Genomic DNA, 18,061 nt, shown 5'->3' on the forward strand with positions numbered 1-18,061 from the left:
CCAACCATGATGTTTTTTCCATGTATTCATAGCACAGAAGAAACAAATGACATCTAAGCACCGCATAACACTTTTGCATTGCCCTCTTTCAGAGCAGACACTAGACCATGCCCATTGCCCCCTCACAACTTAGTCCTTATTGCTTTCTGAGTCCTCATTTCAATGCTAACGATACTTCATCTTGCTTCCTCATCTCGACCATCGAGCAAAGTCCAAACCTTCCAGTTTTCACATGACACAATGTAAAAAGCAGAAGCTTTCTTTTCCAAGATTGCAGTGTTTCCCCTAACAAGTTTCTTTTTCAAAACTGCCGTTATATCTCTTTCCACCAGGGGAGGAGACAGAGAACAGAGCAGCAGTAGCAGAACAGGACGAAGGTGTCACCAACATTTCCACCCTCCCTGATGTCATGGGAAATTCTGGAGACCAGGGTTTAAATGCCTCCAGAGAAGAGAGGAGCCAGCAAAAGCACAAAAAGCCTTCAAAGCAACAACTACTTGGGAGTAAAATAAAAAGAAACAAGGGCTAAACAATACAACAAACTAGAAAGGATACAAGAAGATAATAACACAGAGAGATGGAGCTGACACAGGTGCGCAGTGAGGAACCTCTTCTCCAAAATGTGCAAAGAAGCAGGACATCGTGCTTTCACTGGCTCAGCGTCTGCTCCTTCGTCCTGTTATTGGGGACCACCATCATCTTAGCCCTGCTTCACTTTGAGGTCATCAAAACTGAAAGAAAGGTGCGTGTCTCTTTAAGGACAACTCAAATTATTCTCATACTGCCTTCGGACGTATACAGATGAGGCAGAGCTGACTTTGTGCATTGCGCTCTTTTCTGAAGTTCTACTTAAAACTGAAAGAGGAATGACAAATTCAGCCCTGCTCCATCCAAACATCTACAGATCTTCTGCATCACTCGCTCTAAAGGATTTATAGTTATTGCACCCTGTTAATACCTGCACCTGGTTAGAGGTCTAGGGTGTTTCAGGGCACACTTGCAATCCTAGCTCCACAAAGCAGATCTACTGTGTTCAATATCAGTGCTGTATTTCCAGCCATGTGGTGTGAAATCAGCCGTACCTCTCGTCAGTCTGGTTTGGCAAGTTTATTATCTGTTTCCTCCATACGTTTCACAGGAACACAATGAGAGCAGGAATGTATCCACCAAACTGTGCAGCTAATCATGATTTCTTTCATTTGTGTTCTTCAGGTTGACAATGAACTACCAGAAGTCCTTCAAATCAAGAATTATTTAGGTAAGGATGACCAAGCCAAATAACTGATGGTCTGGGTAGGGTCCAAGTCTTCCTGTGACTTAGTAGTCCAGCTGATTCTCTATAAGGTTCACATCATGCTCATGTATTATAGCATGGATCCATTGCAATGGGCCCATGCATGTACATTGGTATGGGTCTCATTCTATACAAGGTTTTTCATAATGTTTGAAAGAAAGCCAAGTATGGTGCTTCACCATACGACTGCACACAGAGTGCCTACAAATCTTGTAGGAGCTCTATGGGCCTTTTTAAATGGTCTATGCAAGTGAATGAGCATTTTAAGAACTTGCCCCTGTGCTGATGAGCCTTAAAAGACAGAACCAGGGGTGTCTACAGGTTAGCTAAATCATAGTGCAAGACTAGTTCTGTCATACCATACACTAATAATACCATGTACTAAATATCATGACCATTGTACTAAATTTAGTATTTTTGTTCTTGCAGAATCTGTACCACAAACCCAAGCCATGAAAGGAAAGAGGGCAGCTGCTCATCTGATAGGTAAGCAATGATTCTGATCTTTATATGGCTCAGAGACAGATGTTTCAGTATCTACATATTTCTTCCTTGTAGAAACTTGTACCTAACGGTTCTTCCATCTTTACAGGGAAAAAGGTGCATAAACATATAGAATGGCAACCAAAATCCATCAATGCCTTCAAAGATGGCAACATAAAGCTTGAGAAGAACTCTTTGAAAATTGAAGAAGAAGGGCTTTATTTTGTTTACACCCAAGTGGTGTTCACTGGGGAAAAATGCCAGAAAAACCAAGAGCTTAGCCACTCGGTGCGCAAAAAGAGCTATTCTGACGATGAGTCTATGGTGATCCTCAAATCCAGTAAGTCAGTGTGTGAGGTGGAATCTAATTCCTCCTGGACCCAACCCATTTATCAAGGAGGGATTTTCAAACTTGAAGAAGGAGACATCATTTCCACCGAAACTTCAAATAGTGAATTTCTGGACACCTACCATGGACAAGTCTACTTTGGGATCCTTGCCGTATGACAGGGCCATACCGTCCCTGATGAAGAACCATCAAAGTTTCAAAGCTGAGTGCAATTAGGAACTGAATTTGGAAAGTCAACTTGGTGGTAACTTCATATCTTGAATCTTACACCCCTATCACTTGTAGCATATAGTGGAGATGACCTGCCGTGTTTACAATCCATGAACTTACTCATGGGCGGATGGGTCCTGCCCATGGAATATCTTTTGTTCTCGTTTGGCACAAGTTTTAAGAAAGTGGGTCAAATCAGACTTTACGAAAGTTCTCTCTTGGTTGGAAGACTCCATTGTAGCCATTGTTTAATAATGTTATTTTATAATTTTATATTAAGTATTTATCTATTTATTTATTTATTTAAAAGCTATATTTTTTGGTTTTGATGTCTATGTCTTTGATATGATGTGCAAATGCATACAATGTATGTACTGTAAGTAAGTCCATTTTGTTGATATGTGACCTTAGAAGCGATGAGGACCTACAGCTCACATCAAACCCCAGACAGATCAAGGTTTTGACCTGGAATTACTGTAGTATAATCATTTCGTACAGGAAGCGTGATACTTCCCGAATGACCTGGTTTGCATGTGATTATTCATGTCGTAATAACTGGGAAATAACATTTCAAGAAGCTATACTTACCCCTATGGGGCATCGCTGAACCGTTCATGGTGACATCTGAGATTTCTATGTATTGTATTTTTATTTATTTTTTTGTTAAAAACATGGATGACCTATTGTTGTGACAGGAATCCAAAATAAAATGTCTATTGCTGAGCAATGTAGGCTATGCCTTGCTGTCATGTAACACTATCCAAGCCTGGAAAGGCTATACTGTTACGGGGGCCGATTTTACGGCTTCCTCTTTCCACACTTCTGTGATTGTTCTCTTTCTGATTCTGAATACTTTCCTTTGTATTGGAAATATTAATTTTCTACATTTTGTATGTATTTTGGCATACACATTAAATAAAAAATGTTGAACCTATTTCTTGTTTGTTCTTGGTTTTTACATTGATATTTATATATATATATATATAGTTATAGTACACGATAACATTCATTTTTTATTTTATTTTTATTAGATTTTTTCATTTTTATGGTCTCAAGATCGGATCATAATCATGATTCATTTGAGGAAAAAAGCCATCTGGCAACAGAGTTAGGCTACATGCACACGACCGTGCAGTTTTTTGAAGTCCGCAAAACGAGGATCCGCAGAAAACGGAAGCCGTCCATGTGCCTTCCGCGGAACGGAACGGGCGGCCCATTGTAGAAATGCCTATTCTTTTCCGCAAAACGGACAAGAATAGGACATGCTATATTTTTTTTGCGGGGCCACGGAACGGGTCAACGGATGCGGACAGAGCACGGAGTGCTGTCCGCATCTTTTGCGGCCCCATTGAAGTGAAAGGGTCCGCATCCGAGCCGCAAAAACAGCGGCTTGGATGCGGACCAAAACAACGGTCGTGGGCATGAGGCCTTAAAGGAACACTCCAGCAAAATGAGGTGCGTTGCTTACTTCAAGATCTAAAGGGGGTGAAGTATGACACAGGAATTCAATCTTTGGTCGTCTTTGAAATCTGCATTATGGTCCATCCCTACTGGACCTACGCTAGGCATAACACAGTGGATACATTTTGCCTGGAGTTCTCCTCCTTCTTCTCTGCTATGTGAGCGGTCAGAGCAGTGTAGGTTGGTCATGACCCAACGGAGCTATCACCACCATAGAGGTGACTCCATTTTGACAGAGATGCTCTACAACATTGGCTGCCAAGCCTGCCATATGTGGCTCTTTAGCTGTGGTGAAACCACAGCTCCTTCTGTCTTGACAGCCTATCTTGAAGAGGTTGTCCAGTTTAGGAAACCGATTGTCATGTACCCTATTAGGAAATTTTTAGTTAATAGGAGGGGGGGGGGGCATGTTCAGGGTCCACATCTCTTGGCCAGAGTGGAAAGCAGCTACAAAGAGCATTTCTCACTTTGGATGACCTGTTCTGTCTTACATTACATAGACCACCCATTGATATGAATGTGCACCATGTAATTCATAATTTCCCCTGTGGTGGTGTTGCAGGAAAACTGAACACTTGCTGATCGCTGAGGGTCAAAGCAGAGGAACACTTTGCGATGAGCTTATCGTCAAAGGACAATACCAAAGTAGAGATTGTCCAAAGTGGAGAAGCTCTTTCATTGCAACCAGGTAAGCGAAAGTAATCAAGGCTTGAACACATTGTGTGGCCAAAGATCGCGGTATCACGATGCTATATTGTTACATAATAAAAAGTAAACATGGTTGACCTTGCAAGTGGTTGCCGCTAGGGTTGAGTCAATCAAAGTATCCGAAGTGGACTTTGATGTGAATTTCAGGGAAAATTTGATTTTCTACCATTCTCTCCTTATTCTTCGTGGTAACAAATCAATTTTCCCTAAAATGGCTTGAAAAAAACATACTCAACCCATCCATTTGAGAGCAAAGAGGCCGCCATGGCCATCCTGATTGAAGATCCCGCGCGAAATCTCATGCACGGTGACGTACCACGCCGGCCAGCGTGATGTCGTCATCAAGATTTTGCACGGGATCTTCAATCAAGATGACAACAGCGGCCATTTTGGGCTGAAATGGATAAGTTGAGTATTTTGTATTTTTTTAACCCCTGAAAGCCCTCATTTTTAATTTCAGATGTCGCGATCAGCGATGAACACGGCATCTGAGGGGTTCAATGACGGGGGGGGGCGGCGCAATCGCCATTCTCCGTCATTTCTCCGTCTACTTACAAAGCAATGTGCTTCGTGACGAAGCAGCCAAATTGAATTTTTGTAAACTTTGCTCATCACTAGTTGTCGCCATAGGTTTAGATTTCTCGCAACTTGCGTGTCATGATCGTAGCAACTTGCAGGTTGCGACGGGACCACATTCACTTTTTTATCATGTGACGTAAAGATGTAGAAATCCTCATCTTGATTCCGAACGAGTTAAGTAAACAATGGCTAGAAAATCCTGATTGCCTTTTCCAATGGCTTTTGTGACGTGATATCAGGACGAGACGCAACATTGTGATACACAAGATCTTTGGACACATGGCGAGTTGCGCAGCCAAAGTTGACGTGTAGCCCTATCCTAAAACATAAGGAAGAGCTAATTTGACATTGGCAACAACACTGGGTCCTATCTTTATTAGTTTATAGCTCCTTCTGCAAGCTGCTCAGTGGCGGACCTTGCTCAGGCTTGGAACGTGCTCTTTTACTGTTTAACGACTTTTATTAGGATACGGCCACACGGTACCTTCCCGAAGAGGTTTTGGAAGCCAGAACCAGGCTTTTCTCCTGATTTTGACTTCTAAAATTGCAACGAAAAAAACCTCAATGTGTCGCTGTACCCTTAAAATGGCAACTTCTCTGCATATATTGAACTACATTGTGCATTAAGGATGCTCTGAGCAGTGATGGCCAGTTCGCCGTGTTTGCCCGCGAACACATACGGGCTACCATCTTAACTCGCAAGTCCTGCGATGCACAAGTAAGTCCTTACCTGTGACTGTGCCGGGAGCTGGTCTGAAACAAATGCGGTCATCGGAAGCAGGCAGTTCCGAGAACAGCCCGATGAAGACCCCCGGCGGCTGTTCTCGGAACTGCCTGCTCCCGGTGACCGCATTTGTTTCAGACTAGCTCCCGGCACAGGCACAGGTAAGGACTTAAGGAGTTAAGATGGCAGCCCGCATGTGTTCGCGGGTGAACACGGCGAACTGGCCATCACTGGCTCTGAGGCTCTCGGCCACCATGAGAGAATCTAGAATCATGAGAGAGTCAGGGCTGTGTAGTTAGGGCACTGACTTTTGGCATTGGAGCTACAACAAAACAGCTGATCGGCGGGGGTGCTGTGTGTTGGACCCCCACCGGTTAGAAATTGACCGGCCATTCCCGAGGATAGGTCCTCAATATAAAAATTCTGGAAAACACCTTAATGATAAGTATATAGTTTTGAAAAATGATTTAATATGTCATAAAAGGACAAGTAAAGGCAGTTTGTCTGGTTTTGCTACAAGCGGAATTACCCTTCTTAATAGATGCTCTTGATACAAACTGATGGGTATGACTTAACACGAGACTCCCAGAGAATACATCCCATAATTAGGGCTGACTAAGGTGTGAGAAGGCCCCTCTGACATCCTCATAAGAGTGCCACACAAGACCCAAATAATAGAGCTACTGTAGTGTCCAAAAAAGTCATACAACACCCAAATGATACAGATACTATAGTGAACAGATAATGGTGCCATACAGTAATACAGCTAGTAGAGTGAGCAAATAATGTGCCGTACAGAGCTCAAATAAATAAAGGTGTGATACAGTGCGTCCAAATAATAAAGCAACTAAAGTGGACAAATAATGGTGCCATACAGTAATACAGCGAATAATGGTGCCATACAGAGCTCAAATACAGGTGCGATACAGTGTATCCAAATAATACAGCAACTATAGTGAACGGATAATGGTGACATACAGTAATAGAGCAAATAATGGTGCCGTACAGAGCTCAAATAAATAAAGGTGCGATACAGTGTGTCCAAATAAAACAGCAACTATAGTGGACAAATAATGGTTCCATACAGTATCCAAATAATACAGCTAATACAGTCACCAATTAATAGTGCCATACAGTGCCCAAATAAATAATGGTATCATACAATGCCCAAACAAATAACAGCAGTATACAGTGCTCGTATAATACAGCGCCTATAGTGAACAAATAATGGTGCCATACAGAGCTCAAATAAATAGGTGCGATACAGCGTGTCCAAATAATACAGTAACTATAATGGACAAATAATGGTGCAATACAGGATCCAAATAATACAGCTATTAAAGTGACCAAATAACAGTGCCATACAGTACCCAAACAAATAGCAGCATACAGTGTCCAAATAATGCAGCCCCTATAGTGAACAAATAATGGTGTCATACAGTGCCCAAAAATACAGCTATTACACTGACCAAATAACAGTGCCAAACAGTGCCCAAATAAATAATGGTGTTACATAGTGCCCAAACAAATAACAGCACCATACAGTGTCCATATAATACAGGGCCTAAAGTGAACAAATAATGGTGTCATACAGTGCACAAAAAAATACAGCTATTACATACCCCAAATATAATATCAATAAAAAGGAGATCTCCTCCCATAAAAAACAATACCTCACACAATTATGGATGTCCTTTTTCAAAGGTTTTTATTTAGTATGCAAATTTGCTATCGCCATAATCGTACTGACTCGCAGAATAATCTCTTAGTGTGACTTCCAGAGTATAATGAACATTATAAAAACAAAACACAAAAAACACAAAATGCTTTTTTTTACTTCACTGGACAGAATTTTTTCCTGTGTTTCGATACAAGGTATAGTGAAGTAAATGATGCCACTCATCATGCAAAAAATATGCCCCTTTAATGCTGTATGAATGAAAAGTAAAAGAAAGGGTATGGGTCTTAGAAGTCGGGGAGGAAAAAAAACACAAAAAAATAAAACTCAAAAAAGAAAATTGACTGGGTCTATCAGGGATTAAACAAGAGCAACATACAGGACTTTCAGAGAGATTCAGACATGTTGACTTTCTCCTTTCGCCATGACCGTTGTTGTCCTGGATTTCGATGCTTAGTTAAAGGGGCTGTCTGGGTTCAGAGCTGAACCTGGACATAACCCCTTCTTCACCCCGGCAGCCCCTCTGAGATGAGGGGCATACTCTCCCTTGCCCTGCACTGTATCGTGCAGGGCAAGGGCATTTTTGTTTACATTTGTACATTGCTAGGTGGGGGCTCCCGCCTAGCAGTGTTCCCAGTGAGGTCACAGGCACTAATGGGCAGCTTTACAGGCTAGGGCAGCGCTAAAGCCCACCCATTAGTGCTGGTGAAGTCACCAGGCTGACTGCTAGGCAGAAGCCTCCGCCTAGCAGTGAGCCCGGTGACGTCGCCGGCACTAATGGGTGGGCTTTAGCGTCTGATTTAGCACGTGGGGCAAGGGGGAGCATCAGAGCATGAAATGGTCCAATGCTCACGTTAGAGGGGCTGAGTGGGAGAAGAAGGGGATATGTCTGGGTTCAGCTCTGAACCCGGACAACCCCTTTAATATATTCACTTTTTGAAACAAAGTCCTGTAAGAGGTTCCTCTTCAGATACTGTGGAGGTATTCTGGTGAGCTTGTGAGCTCACTGATCTTCCAGTCCTAGGATTTAGGAGGTGTCATGGTAGTGAAATGACCAGTGATCGACTCTAGTCTGTGGAGGAGCCCAGCAGCAAGTGTTCAATTCTGCTGCAGCGCCACCACAGGGCAAAAGAAGCATTACATGGAGCCAGCTGATCTCGATGGGCTCTCTGCTTTATGCACGGATGTGTTCGGATCTCCAGACACAGAAAGAGGGGTTCTTTGTGGTCACCCTCTGGTTCACTGATGGAGGTCCCAAATAAGAAACCTCTTGTAATAAATCAGAATGCCCTAATTAGTCTTTAGAGGAGCTAGAAAAAGAGAAAAACGTGGCAACTCCCCACACAACCACAAGACAGGTGTGGCGCTGTTTCTGGAAGAACCCAGCCATGTTTTCCTAATCCTGTACAACCCCTTTAAGTGTTATTTAGGACATCTTTATTAGAACAGTGAGCACCGCAAAATATAGTCCAGCATCCTGCAATACACAACCTGGTGCTGAACCGGCCGGTCCTGTTCTGCATAAGAATTTTCCGCGTTGTACCTGACAGCAGATAGTATTGAATCACCCGTGCTTGCCCTGTGCTTTCCCTCAGCAGACACATATCTTCTGTTTTCCGCCTGCAGGTTGAGCTGAGTCGGCAGGGTGACAATCTCATATTTCCTGTTTAGTCAGAGGTTAGTGGTCTGTAAAGCACAGTAAATATGAATTCACTTTTCTCTCTTGTCTTCCACCGTGTCCAGGTCATTATGATATCGTTTGCGTCTACTGCGCCCCCTGCAGCAGAAAGGAAGAGGCTTTTAAGCATATGGTCTACCCGGAAGTGTAGCGCCGCATGCGCAGTAGTTGCTTCCAGGGGTGCACCACCAATGAGGCCAGATGAGGCAGCACCAGTTAGGGGCAAGAGGGGAGGCAGCCGAAAGGCCATGGGCTGAAGGGAAGGGGTTCGGTTAAAAAATTTGCATTGAGAAGGAGGGGGGGCGCCTTTTCAGAAAGGCTAGGTGCACCCCTGGTTGCTTCTGAACCCGAATTGAAGCTTCTGCAGCAGCGCAGGTGCAACGGGAGCCTCCCTCTAGGGCCCTCTATACAACATCCCAGGTTTAGGAATGCTGAGTTCTGTAGAGCGGCCTAAAACGTCTCTTATTGTGTCACGGGGCTCCTACCTGGATACTGCTGGACCTCAGGCTTTGGCTCCGAAGCAATAAATAGGGGGAATAATTGAGGGATTTGAAAGAAAGATTGAGTCCAGACCTTGTATGTGGTTAAACAGCAGCTTTACTTTGCATAAACGTTCATCAGAAACAATCTTCAAGCTTTGTCTTGGTTCCAGCAGGCTTTAGCATGAAACTAGCAGGCAAACTTGACTCTGCTACATCTGTTTCTCTCTGACTCTGCTGTACTGACAAGCTAACTATATAAATCTGATTCTTCTGTCTGCTGCTCTTCTCTCTGTAGTCTGACTCTTAAATTATGCCAGGGAACTATGCTCCTGGCTTCTGAGGCACTTAAGCTTTGACCTCCATGGCCAGCAGAGCTGAAGGTGCTCTGGCTAGCGCGGACACGTCCAGCAGAGACGTGCCCTGCACACCTTCCCCCTAGCAGCGGGTAAGCTAGACTAACCCTCACTGGTCCCCACCCTTCCTGCAGGAAGTAGGACTTGCCCACTTCTCCACAGAGGGGGTTTAGAATGGAATGGGAAGCTCCATTCTACCTAACTGCAGCTCTGCCATGTTTGCTGCCATCTGCTGGTGAACCAGGCACATTACATTTGAACATAACAGTTACAAACATTAGAAATGCACAGTGTATAGGACCTGAACAAAATACATAAGATGGCGCTTTGTTAGCCCATTTGAGCTAGTAGCAGGGTGCAGAAGTGGTAATGCCACTCTGGATTGTTACACAGGCAGGAGACTGATAGGGCCAGGCAGAATGTCTGGTCCTGTCAATCATACGGCAGGTGGGTGCTTCTTCACCTATGGGGACAGCACCCCACAGGTGAGGAAATCTGGCTAATGAGACAAAACAATTAGTTAGAATCAATTCGCTCACATCTACTTGGAATATATTAAAGGGGTTATCCAAGACACAGACCTCCCATAGTGGCCGACCACTGGTGGAGACCATACTTACCTGGTCCCCGGCTGCTGGGTTCGGTATCTGACATTCTCTGCCGCTCTTGGGGGGTGGGGGGACACATGACCGCTGCAGCCAGCTTCCCTTGCATCATGTATGATGTCACACACGATGCAAGAGGAGTAAGTCGCCACTGCAGCCTGTGATTGGCTGCAGTGGTCACGTGTCCCCCTCATTGACAGATGTTGCTCTCGGCACAGAGGGAAGCGGGAATGCCGGGGCAGGAGCCACACAGACCGAATAACGCGACGGGAACCAGGTCAGTGTCATCAATAGTGCAGGTTTGCCATGTCTGGAGGTGTGATTTCATCTTGGTTAACCTCTTCAAAGGGGTTGTCCGGGTTCAGAGCAGAACTCGGAGATATCCCAGTCTTCACCCCTCCGGCCCCCCTGACATGAACATTGGAGCATTGCATGCTCTGTTACTCTCCTTAATCACGCAGGACAAAGGCATTTTTTGGAGTTCCGGTGACATACCAGGCTGTCCATAGGGACTGCTAGGCGGAGGATACTGCCCAGCAGTGAACCGGGTGACGTCACCTACACTAATAGGCGGGCTTTAGCACTGCCCTACCTTGTAAAACAGGGCAGCGCTAAAGCCCGCCTATCAGAGCTGGTGATGTCACTGGGAACACTGATGGGTGGAAGTCTCTTCCTAGCAGTGTCATAAATATAAACAAGAAGCCCTTGCCCTGCGCGATGCAGCGCAGGGCAAGGGGGAGCATTGGAGCATGAAATGCTCCTATGCTCATGTCAGGGGGGGCCGGAAGGGTGAAGATAGGGATATGTCCGTGTCCAGCTCTGATTTCGGACAACCCCTGTAGTGCTGATGGTAGCAGTTCACTCTGCTGTCTAGCTTCTCAAGACTTCACTTGAGGCAGGTTTGAGCCGTCCTCTCTGGGTAATCTGTGACAGGAGCAGGAGCTCTGCAGTGGGCTTCCTCTCCCCTCTGTCTCTGGACAGGAGGTCCCCCTATTGGCGGGGAGCAGGACCAGCCCACTCCTACCAAGGAGGAATAGTCCTGTTCCGTGTTATATCCTGCTGGAATGTGCGGCCACATAACAATAAAACAAATACAAAACAATTCAAACTATGCACAAATTGTACTGCCTCCAGGTCTGTGGTACTACACTTGAATAACCCCTTTAAACTGAATATAGCCTGCAGCGTATTCATCAAAACATTTTCCATAAAAGACCTTTGTATCTGTATGGACATATGAGACATATGAGATGTTAGGGGAGGCGTTGCTTCACCACAACATACCGTAGCTATGGTCTTACATTGTCATGGGTGCTACTAGCGCCTATAGGAATCAATAGAACAGAAATTGCAGCACGTATAGACTCTACAGGCAGAGATGCAGCGACCAGCTCACGGTCTAAACCTGAGCCCACAACGTAAACGGCACAGGCTTCACCTACTGCCACCTGACGTTACATCATGCTGTATACATAATATAGAGGGCACATAGCCTGTATAGCGAGTCGCTTCATTACATCACCAGGTAATTAGCACACGCGCCTCCAGATATACAGCATCTGTCCAGCCATATGTACACTAAGTGTAATCACCGGATAATGAAACCCTTCTGCAACTCTGTAATACGCCTCGTTACAATTCTTCATCTTTTTCAAGAGCTCTTCTTGCTGTCAGCCATGGGAAAGAGTCATTGCTTACATCAAGAGGTTGGAAAGCGGTACAGACCTAGTTATACCTCATAACTGTGAGTCCGCAGTGCGTAGCTAGATGTTTCCATCCACTGCAAGCAAGCAGAGATCTTAAACATGCTGAGGAATTGGACACAAAGGGCAGATTTATGAAACTGCAAAGGCAAAGGGGTCTCTGTTGCCCATAGCAACCACAGTTGCCCTTTCATTTTTCAACAGTAGAAGTTGAAATGGAAACTGTGAGGGGATTGGTTGCTACGGGCAACACGGACAGTCTGTCTTTAAGGAAGTTTCATAAGCCTTCCCCGTAGGCCGCATTTATCAGAACTGTCTTAAAGTAAGCCCGTTGCCCACGGAAACCAATCAGAGCTCAGCTTTCATTTCTTAAACCGTTGTGGAAAAATGAAAGGGGATCTCTGATTGGTTGCTATGGGCAACAAGGACAGTCTGGATAAATGAGGCCACGTTTAGGGCAATAGGGTTCAATTATAACAAAAAAAAAACAAAAAACACCATTCCACCACAGTTTTATGTTTAGTTTTTTTTACTGCATTTCCTATGCTGTAAAACTGACCTGTTACTTTTATTCTCCAGGTCAGGACGATTATAGTGATACCACATGTGTATAGTTTTTCTTGCATTTTAATACTGAAAAAAAAAAAAAACTTTAAAAACCCTGTAACTTTTTTGCAGTTTTGTGTACGTAGCTGTGTGAGGGCTCATTTTTTGTCGGGCGATCTGTACATTTCATAACGGGTGTGTATGCCTATGGGAAAAATATTTTTATATTTTAATAGTATGGGCGTTTCGCACGCAGCGATGCCCATGATGTGTACTTTTTTCGTTTTTATTTACATTTTGGGGAAAGGACTGTGATTTAAATTTTTCAATTTTTTATTATTTTTTATTTTGTTATTGCCTAGCACAGGGCTTTAGGGGCGGAGCATGACACATGGATTTAATCTTTGGTGGTCTTTGAACCCCAGTGCCCCCTCATGAAGAGTCCATATGCTAATCCGCCATGGGACTGCTTTTATTGCACGCCCAATTAACAGGACTTTCCAGACTGAATTAATCGGATTAATGGCTCCGCAGCACAGCGCGTAAGTAGTGTATAGATCGCAGCGGGAGTGCGCCGTCACTGAGAACAGAATGCCGTTATAGAAACCAATTCAGTTCATTCCTCTGCAGGAAACAATTCAAAATTAGAAACCTGCATTAAAAATGTAATAACAGCGAGCTGTACATTATAACACTGGACGCTACATAACTCAGACAGCAAATTATCATGAAGTATTCATGAGGTGCAAGGTGCTACCCGCACGTTCCGTTATACATAATCCATGAGAAGAGCCGGTAGTTCCCTTTTATATTATGTATTACGCACACTGATATATTGAACTTCACTCACAAATGTCCTCGCAGCATTTCTGCAGGCCTCCAGTGAGATCTGCTCCATCTCAACCACTCAGACCATCACTTGGCTCAGTAAGAAGGTCTGACAACCCATCAATCACTATAGGGGTCCCACATAGTAGATCCACAGCCAGGACAGAGGATGACCTGACACATTGGAGACATTAAAGACATTTGCCCCCATTTCTGGGTCAGCATTTGGAGGTCATGTTGAAGGTGGACCTGGACAGGCGTGGCAGCCAGGTTGACGATGGGTGTGTGCTTTGGGTTTTGGATACTAGGAGGGCCACCAACAAACCACTCTGTTTTGGCCAATGTATTCAGATACAAGGCTAGGGTTGCAATGTCATTGGGACAGCTCTGTGCCCAGTTAGCCCCACCAATCAGTAGAACAAAGGGACCTTCTAGCTGGAAGTCCTAGAAGTCATCACCAGTGTTTAAATGACATCTCAGAAGACATGAACACATTTAACGCTCAGTGTAGTGGTTGTCATCTTGATATAGGCATATGTACCATAGAATCAGCCCATATGATTGCTATGAGGGACCTATGGAGGGGATGGCCTGACCCATGTTGACTCCATTCCCCTGTTACATAGATTAGAACCACTTCATCACCAACCAGCTGAAGAGGAAAGCAACTGAAGGTCATTAGATCCTTTTCTCCCCAAGAAAGTCCTAAACCTACAAGATGGTTTATTTTTTGTAACATACATGTAAGAATAATACAGTGACCCACTGGTTCACTGCTAAAGGGTTAATGTTATGGTTCACTGCTAAAGAGTTAATATTATGATCTGCTACTAAAGGTGTTGAAGTGTTTACTGTGATGCTATGGTCTGTACAAGCTGTATTCCAACAGGTTGTGTATGGGAAGGAAATAGGTAGACCTTAATAATAGTTGCTGGGTGGTGGGCTGGCCCAATTCTCCCCTGGCTAGTTGTTAGTTTCTGGCAAGCAAGCTCAGAGGAAAGACATGTATTCTACTGTTGGTGTGTAAGCCAGACAAGCTAAATCAGGAGAACAGAATTCCTCTCCAAGGAGATACCATCCCTGTGATGAAACTTGCCCAAAAAGCTATGTTTCTAAGAACCAACCGCTGAGGTAAAAATCATTGAATTACTCCAGAAGGTTGAGTACCCTAAAGCGATACTGCTTGGATAGAGTCAGTAAATGTAAATGCACGAATACGTCTTTAGACTTTACTGCATGTGGTCTGGGTCATATTGCTTCTGGTGCCTGTCATACTACTGGGACAGACCGACCATCTTATTTAGGACTGAACCTCGCAATTAGGAATTGAGGAAATATTGAGAGTGATTGCACACCTTGGTCAACTGGGAAGACTGCATGTATCTATACAACGAGACTCAGGGAGGACCACCATAGTAGTCATCGCCTATACACAGTCTTTGGGAAAAGCCTACTCTGTAAAATACTTGAGAACTGTCCCTAGTGCTTGTATTCAGTGAAAGAGAGAGTTTATTTTCCTATACCAAGCTGACCTGGAGTTCATGTCCGATCCAGCCCCCTGCTCTCCTGTCTTGCACCCCGCCAATCATTCACCCAACATCAAAGGCAACCCAGCCACCACCAGTTGGAAGACCCTGAAGTCCATGGTGTGCCACGAGGGTTAGAAGAGTTACGTCCCTCCAACCACTATACCTCATCCTGGGGAGCACTGGAGCAGGCAATAGCACCAGTGAAGAGTATGACCACTAACACCGCAACTACTTCCATACACTCCACTCTCCATCGTTCTTGCAGCCTCTTACCACAGGCCGGCGAACCACAAAAAACCTCTAACAGTCGCGTATCTTCCATATATTTACTTCTGTAGACTAGACCAAGACGACTCAGTAAAGTTCTTCATGGCAAGATAACATCTCACACACTATAATGTGGGTCCTGGTACTCTCTAAGTTACCAGGACAAGTTAGATATTTACAGAACTTGGAGAATTCCCTTCCATACCTATCTAACAACTAAATATTGCTCTTATATATACTCCCTGTTGGGTCTCAATTGTATTTGGTGCAGAATTGGAACCGATTCTTTACAGTGATATTGCCCTTTAAGAAGAAAATAAGTTTAATAGACCTTTCAATACTTTTTATGATCAGCCTCCCCGCATCTCTAGCTAATTATTATTTCAGCACAAGATCTGTTTGATAAGAAAACTGTGAGCAGGAGCGGGTTTAACTTTATGGGACTTTAGGGATAAACTAATATAATCCATAATTTACATGTCGTCCATGGAACAATAATACCGATACTTGTACGTTGTGTATTTTTATGTGTTCTTCCTCCTCCCACTCTTCTCTTGTTCACACACCCTCTCATTCTCACCTTTAATCCCATACTGTATGATATGAATCCTCCCACACAGCATCTTTAAAAAACATTTCCCAATCCATCCTGTTGTGTGATACCATCCATTAATCATTTCCTGCTAGTAGCTGCTATGTTTAGTAGACTATGAATTTATCTTTAAGCCGGCATCTTATGCTATATTTAGATCCAGTTATGTTCGGTCTTCGGAGCGACACATAAGATTATGAAAGAAATACACTCTAGTAACTTGGAAACAATCCAACTTTCATTCATGAGCTTTAGAGGGAAATTTAGTTGAGACGTTCTTTCTGTACAATGAGTCTCTTATAGGATTGGGACAATCAATGACTTTGGGCAACCATCATCTAATAACAAAGGGGCCCATGGGATTCAATAATGTGGCTGGGATGCATTTATAATGCCAAGTATCATCATACCAGAGGGCAATCCAGTATGTCCCTGCCATACCAAAAACATCACATGGAGTAGTTGTCCAGTTGTTGCCAATGTTTGGCCAACCATCAGTTCACTCTGTCATGGTCCTCAGGTTGTTATGATGTTCACTATTTAATGTATGTATTATGTTGTGGTTGGGATGGATTTATAGTCTGGTGTTGCCATGTCATGGCAGTTTATGCCAACTGCATACCATCATCATGTGAAGTAGTTGTATAACTCCACCTTGCATGGTACTCATGGTTCTGCTCAGGTGATCCAGAAATAAACTTTCATGTCATATTGTAGTAGTTCGTAGGATTTCAGGATGTTGAATAATTATTCCAACATCTAGCAGTTATGGCACATCTGTAGAGTAGAAGTTGACTGCAACTTTGCCTTAAAACGATGGCAAGTGTAAACCCATATCAACAAGCAGGCTGTTCCCGGCCACACCACAACACCACCTAAAGTAGCTGTCTACCATGTCTCCAGCTAAAAATGTAAAACGTTGTGCAACCATCACCATCATGGCATTCTGTGATGGTTTAGAAGATATGCCGATGTTGTATGTGGTGGCTGGTATGCTCCCATAGTTTCAAGTAGCCGTTGACTGCAACTTGGTTGTACGGTCATGACAGGGTACAAACCAGACCTACAGGCAGGCTAAATGACAGTATCATCACAAGTAGCATCTTCTTCAGCCAAGACCCCTATCATGCTCCTTGTTCTCCAGCTCAGTTTGTCAAGACAAAGACTCTGTAGTGGCCTACAGAATTTCATGATGTTGCATAACTAACGCACCATGTATTGGCAACGACACATTCCTCAACCCCATGGTAGAGGACAATGCAGATTTACAGCTAAGTTATCCCAGCCACAACACATGGTATTGAGATCTAGCTTGCGTCAGAACAGCATGTTCCACGTACTCCATCTCAAGTAACCCAGACAAAGACTTTGGGGAACCATCCTCGTGACCCACAAGATTATAAGATGTTGCATATTTAACTCATCCAGTTTTGGTTAGGAAGCATCCCTAGAGTTGTAGTTGACTGCTGTTGTCTCAACACCATGACAATGATCAACCTAAACCTACACAGAGGTTACTCCAGCCACACTGCAGCATCACCAAGAGTACTATAACTATCTAGCAGCCAAGACGTATGCATGAGTTTGGGCAACCATCAACCATAGTGGTTGTAATGCATCCAGATATGTAGTTAACTATAACTTTCAATATGAAGGCAAGGGTCATCCCAGGTATACAGGCAGGTTATGCAAACCACACCAAAACATCACATAAAGCACCTGTCTATCTTGAGCTAAGACCCCTTAGCCCTTTTGGGGCCACCTAAATTGCTTACAGGTAGGTTATGACTACAATTATTCATTTGAATTCTATCTTAAATGGGAAATTCCAGTAGTCATTTCCCTCCAGCCTACAACCTCATGCACCGTGCATAATCCTATGTCCTTTTTTATTTACATTCTGTCATCATTCTGCATTCATTCCATAATTTTTCCATGTTTGGTTGAGACAAGTGCAGCAGCCCATGTTATTTTAGTGTAATCATCCAAACT

General features: G+C 43.9%; 1 protein-coding gene across 1 annotated transcript; it reads left to right on the forward strand.

Moving 5' to 3' along the window:
• The first annotated feature begins 402 nt into the window (after nucleotides 1–402).
• Nucleotides 403–3,270, forward strand: LOC122946689 (tumor necrosis factor-like). The gene is made up of 4 exons (XM_044306455.1): nucleotides 403–742; nucleotides 1,213–1,258; nucleotides 1,724–1,780; nucleotides 1,887–3,270. Exons 1-4 carry the CDS (start codon nucleotides 578–580, stop codon nucleotides 2,282–2,284), a joined length of 666 nt encoding a protein of 221 aa, XP_044162390.1. The 5' UTR covers nucleotides 403–577; the 3' UTR covers nucleotides 2,285–3,270.
• The last annotated feature ends 14,791 nt before the right edge of the window (nucleotides 3,271–18,061 follow it).

This window comes from Bufo gargarizans, chromosome 9 (genome assembly GCF_014858855.1).
Source record: "Bufo gargarizans isolate SCDJY-AF-19 chromosome 9, ASM1485885v1, whole genome shotgun sequence".
In the NCBI taxonomy this organism is placed as follows: Eukaryota; Metazoa; Chordata; class Amphibia; order Anura; family Bufonidae; genus Bufo; species Bufo gargarizans.

What these genes read in the sequence shown, in the direction of transcription:
- LOC122946689 (XM_044306455.1), top strand. Translation starts at nt 578, where the DNA reads ATGGAGCTGACACAGGTGCGCAGTGAGGAACCTCTTCTCCAAAATGTG. An exon ending in TCATCAAAACTGAAAGAAAG is followed by an intron (nt 743 to 1,212) that starts GTGCGTGTCTCT and finishes TGTGTTCTTCAG; the next exon opens with GTTGACAATGAACTACCAGA. An exon ending in GGCAGCTGCTCATCTGATAG is followed by an intron (nt 1,781 to 1,886) that starts GTAAGCAATGAT and finishes CCATCTTTACAG; the next exon opens with GGAAAAAGGTGCATAAACAT.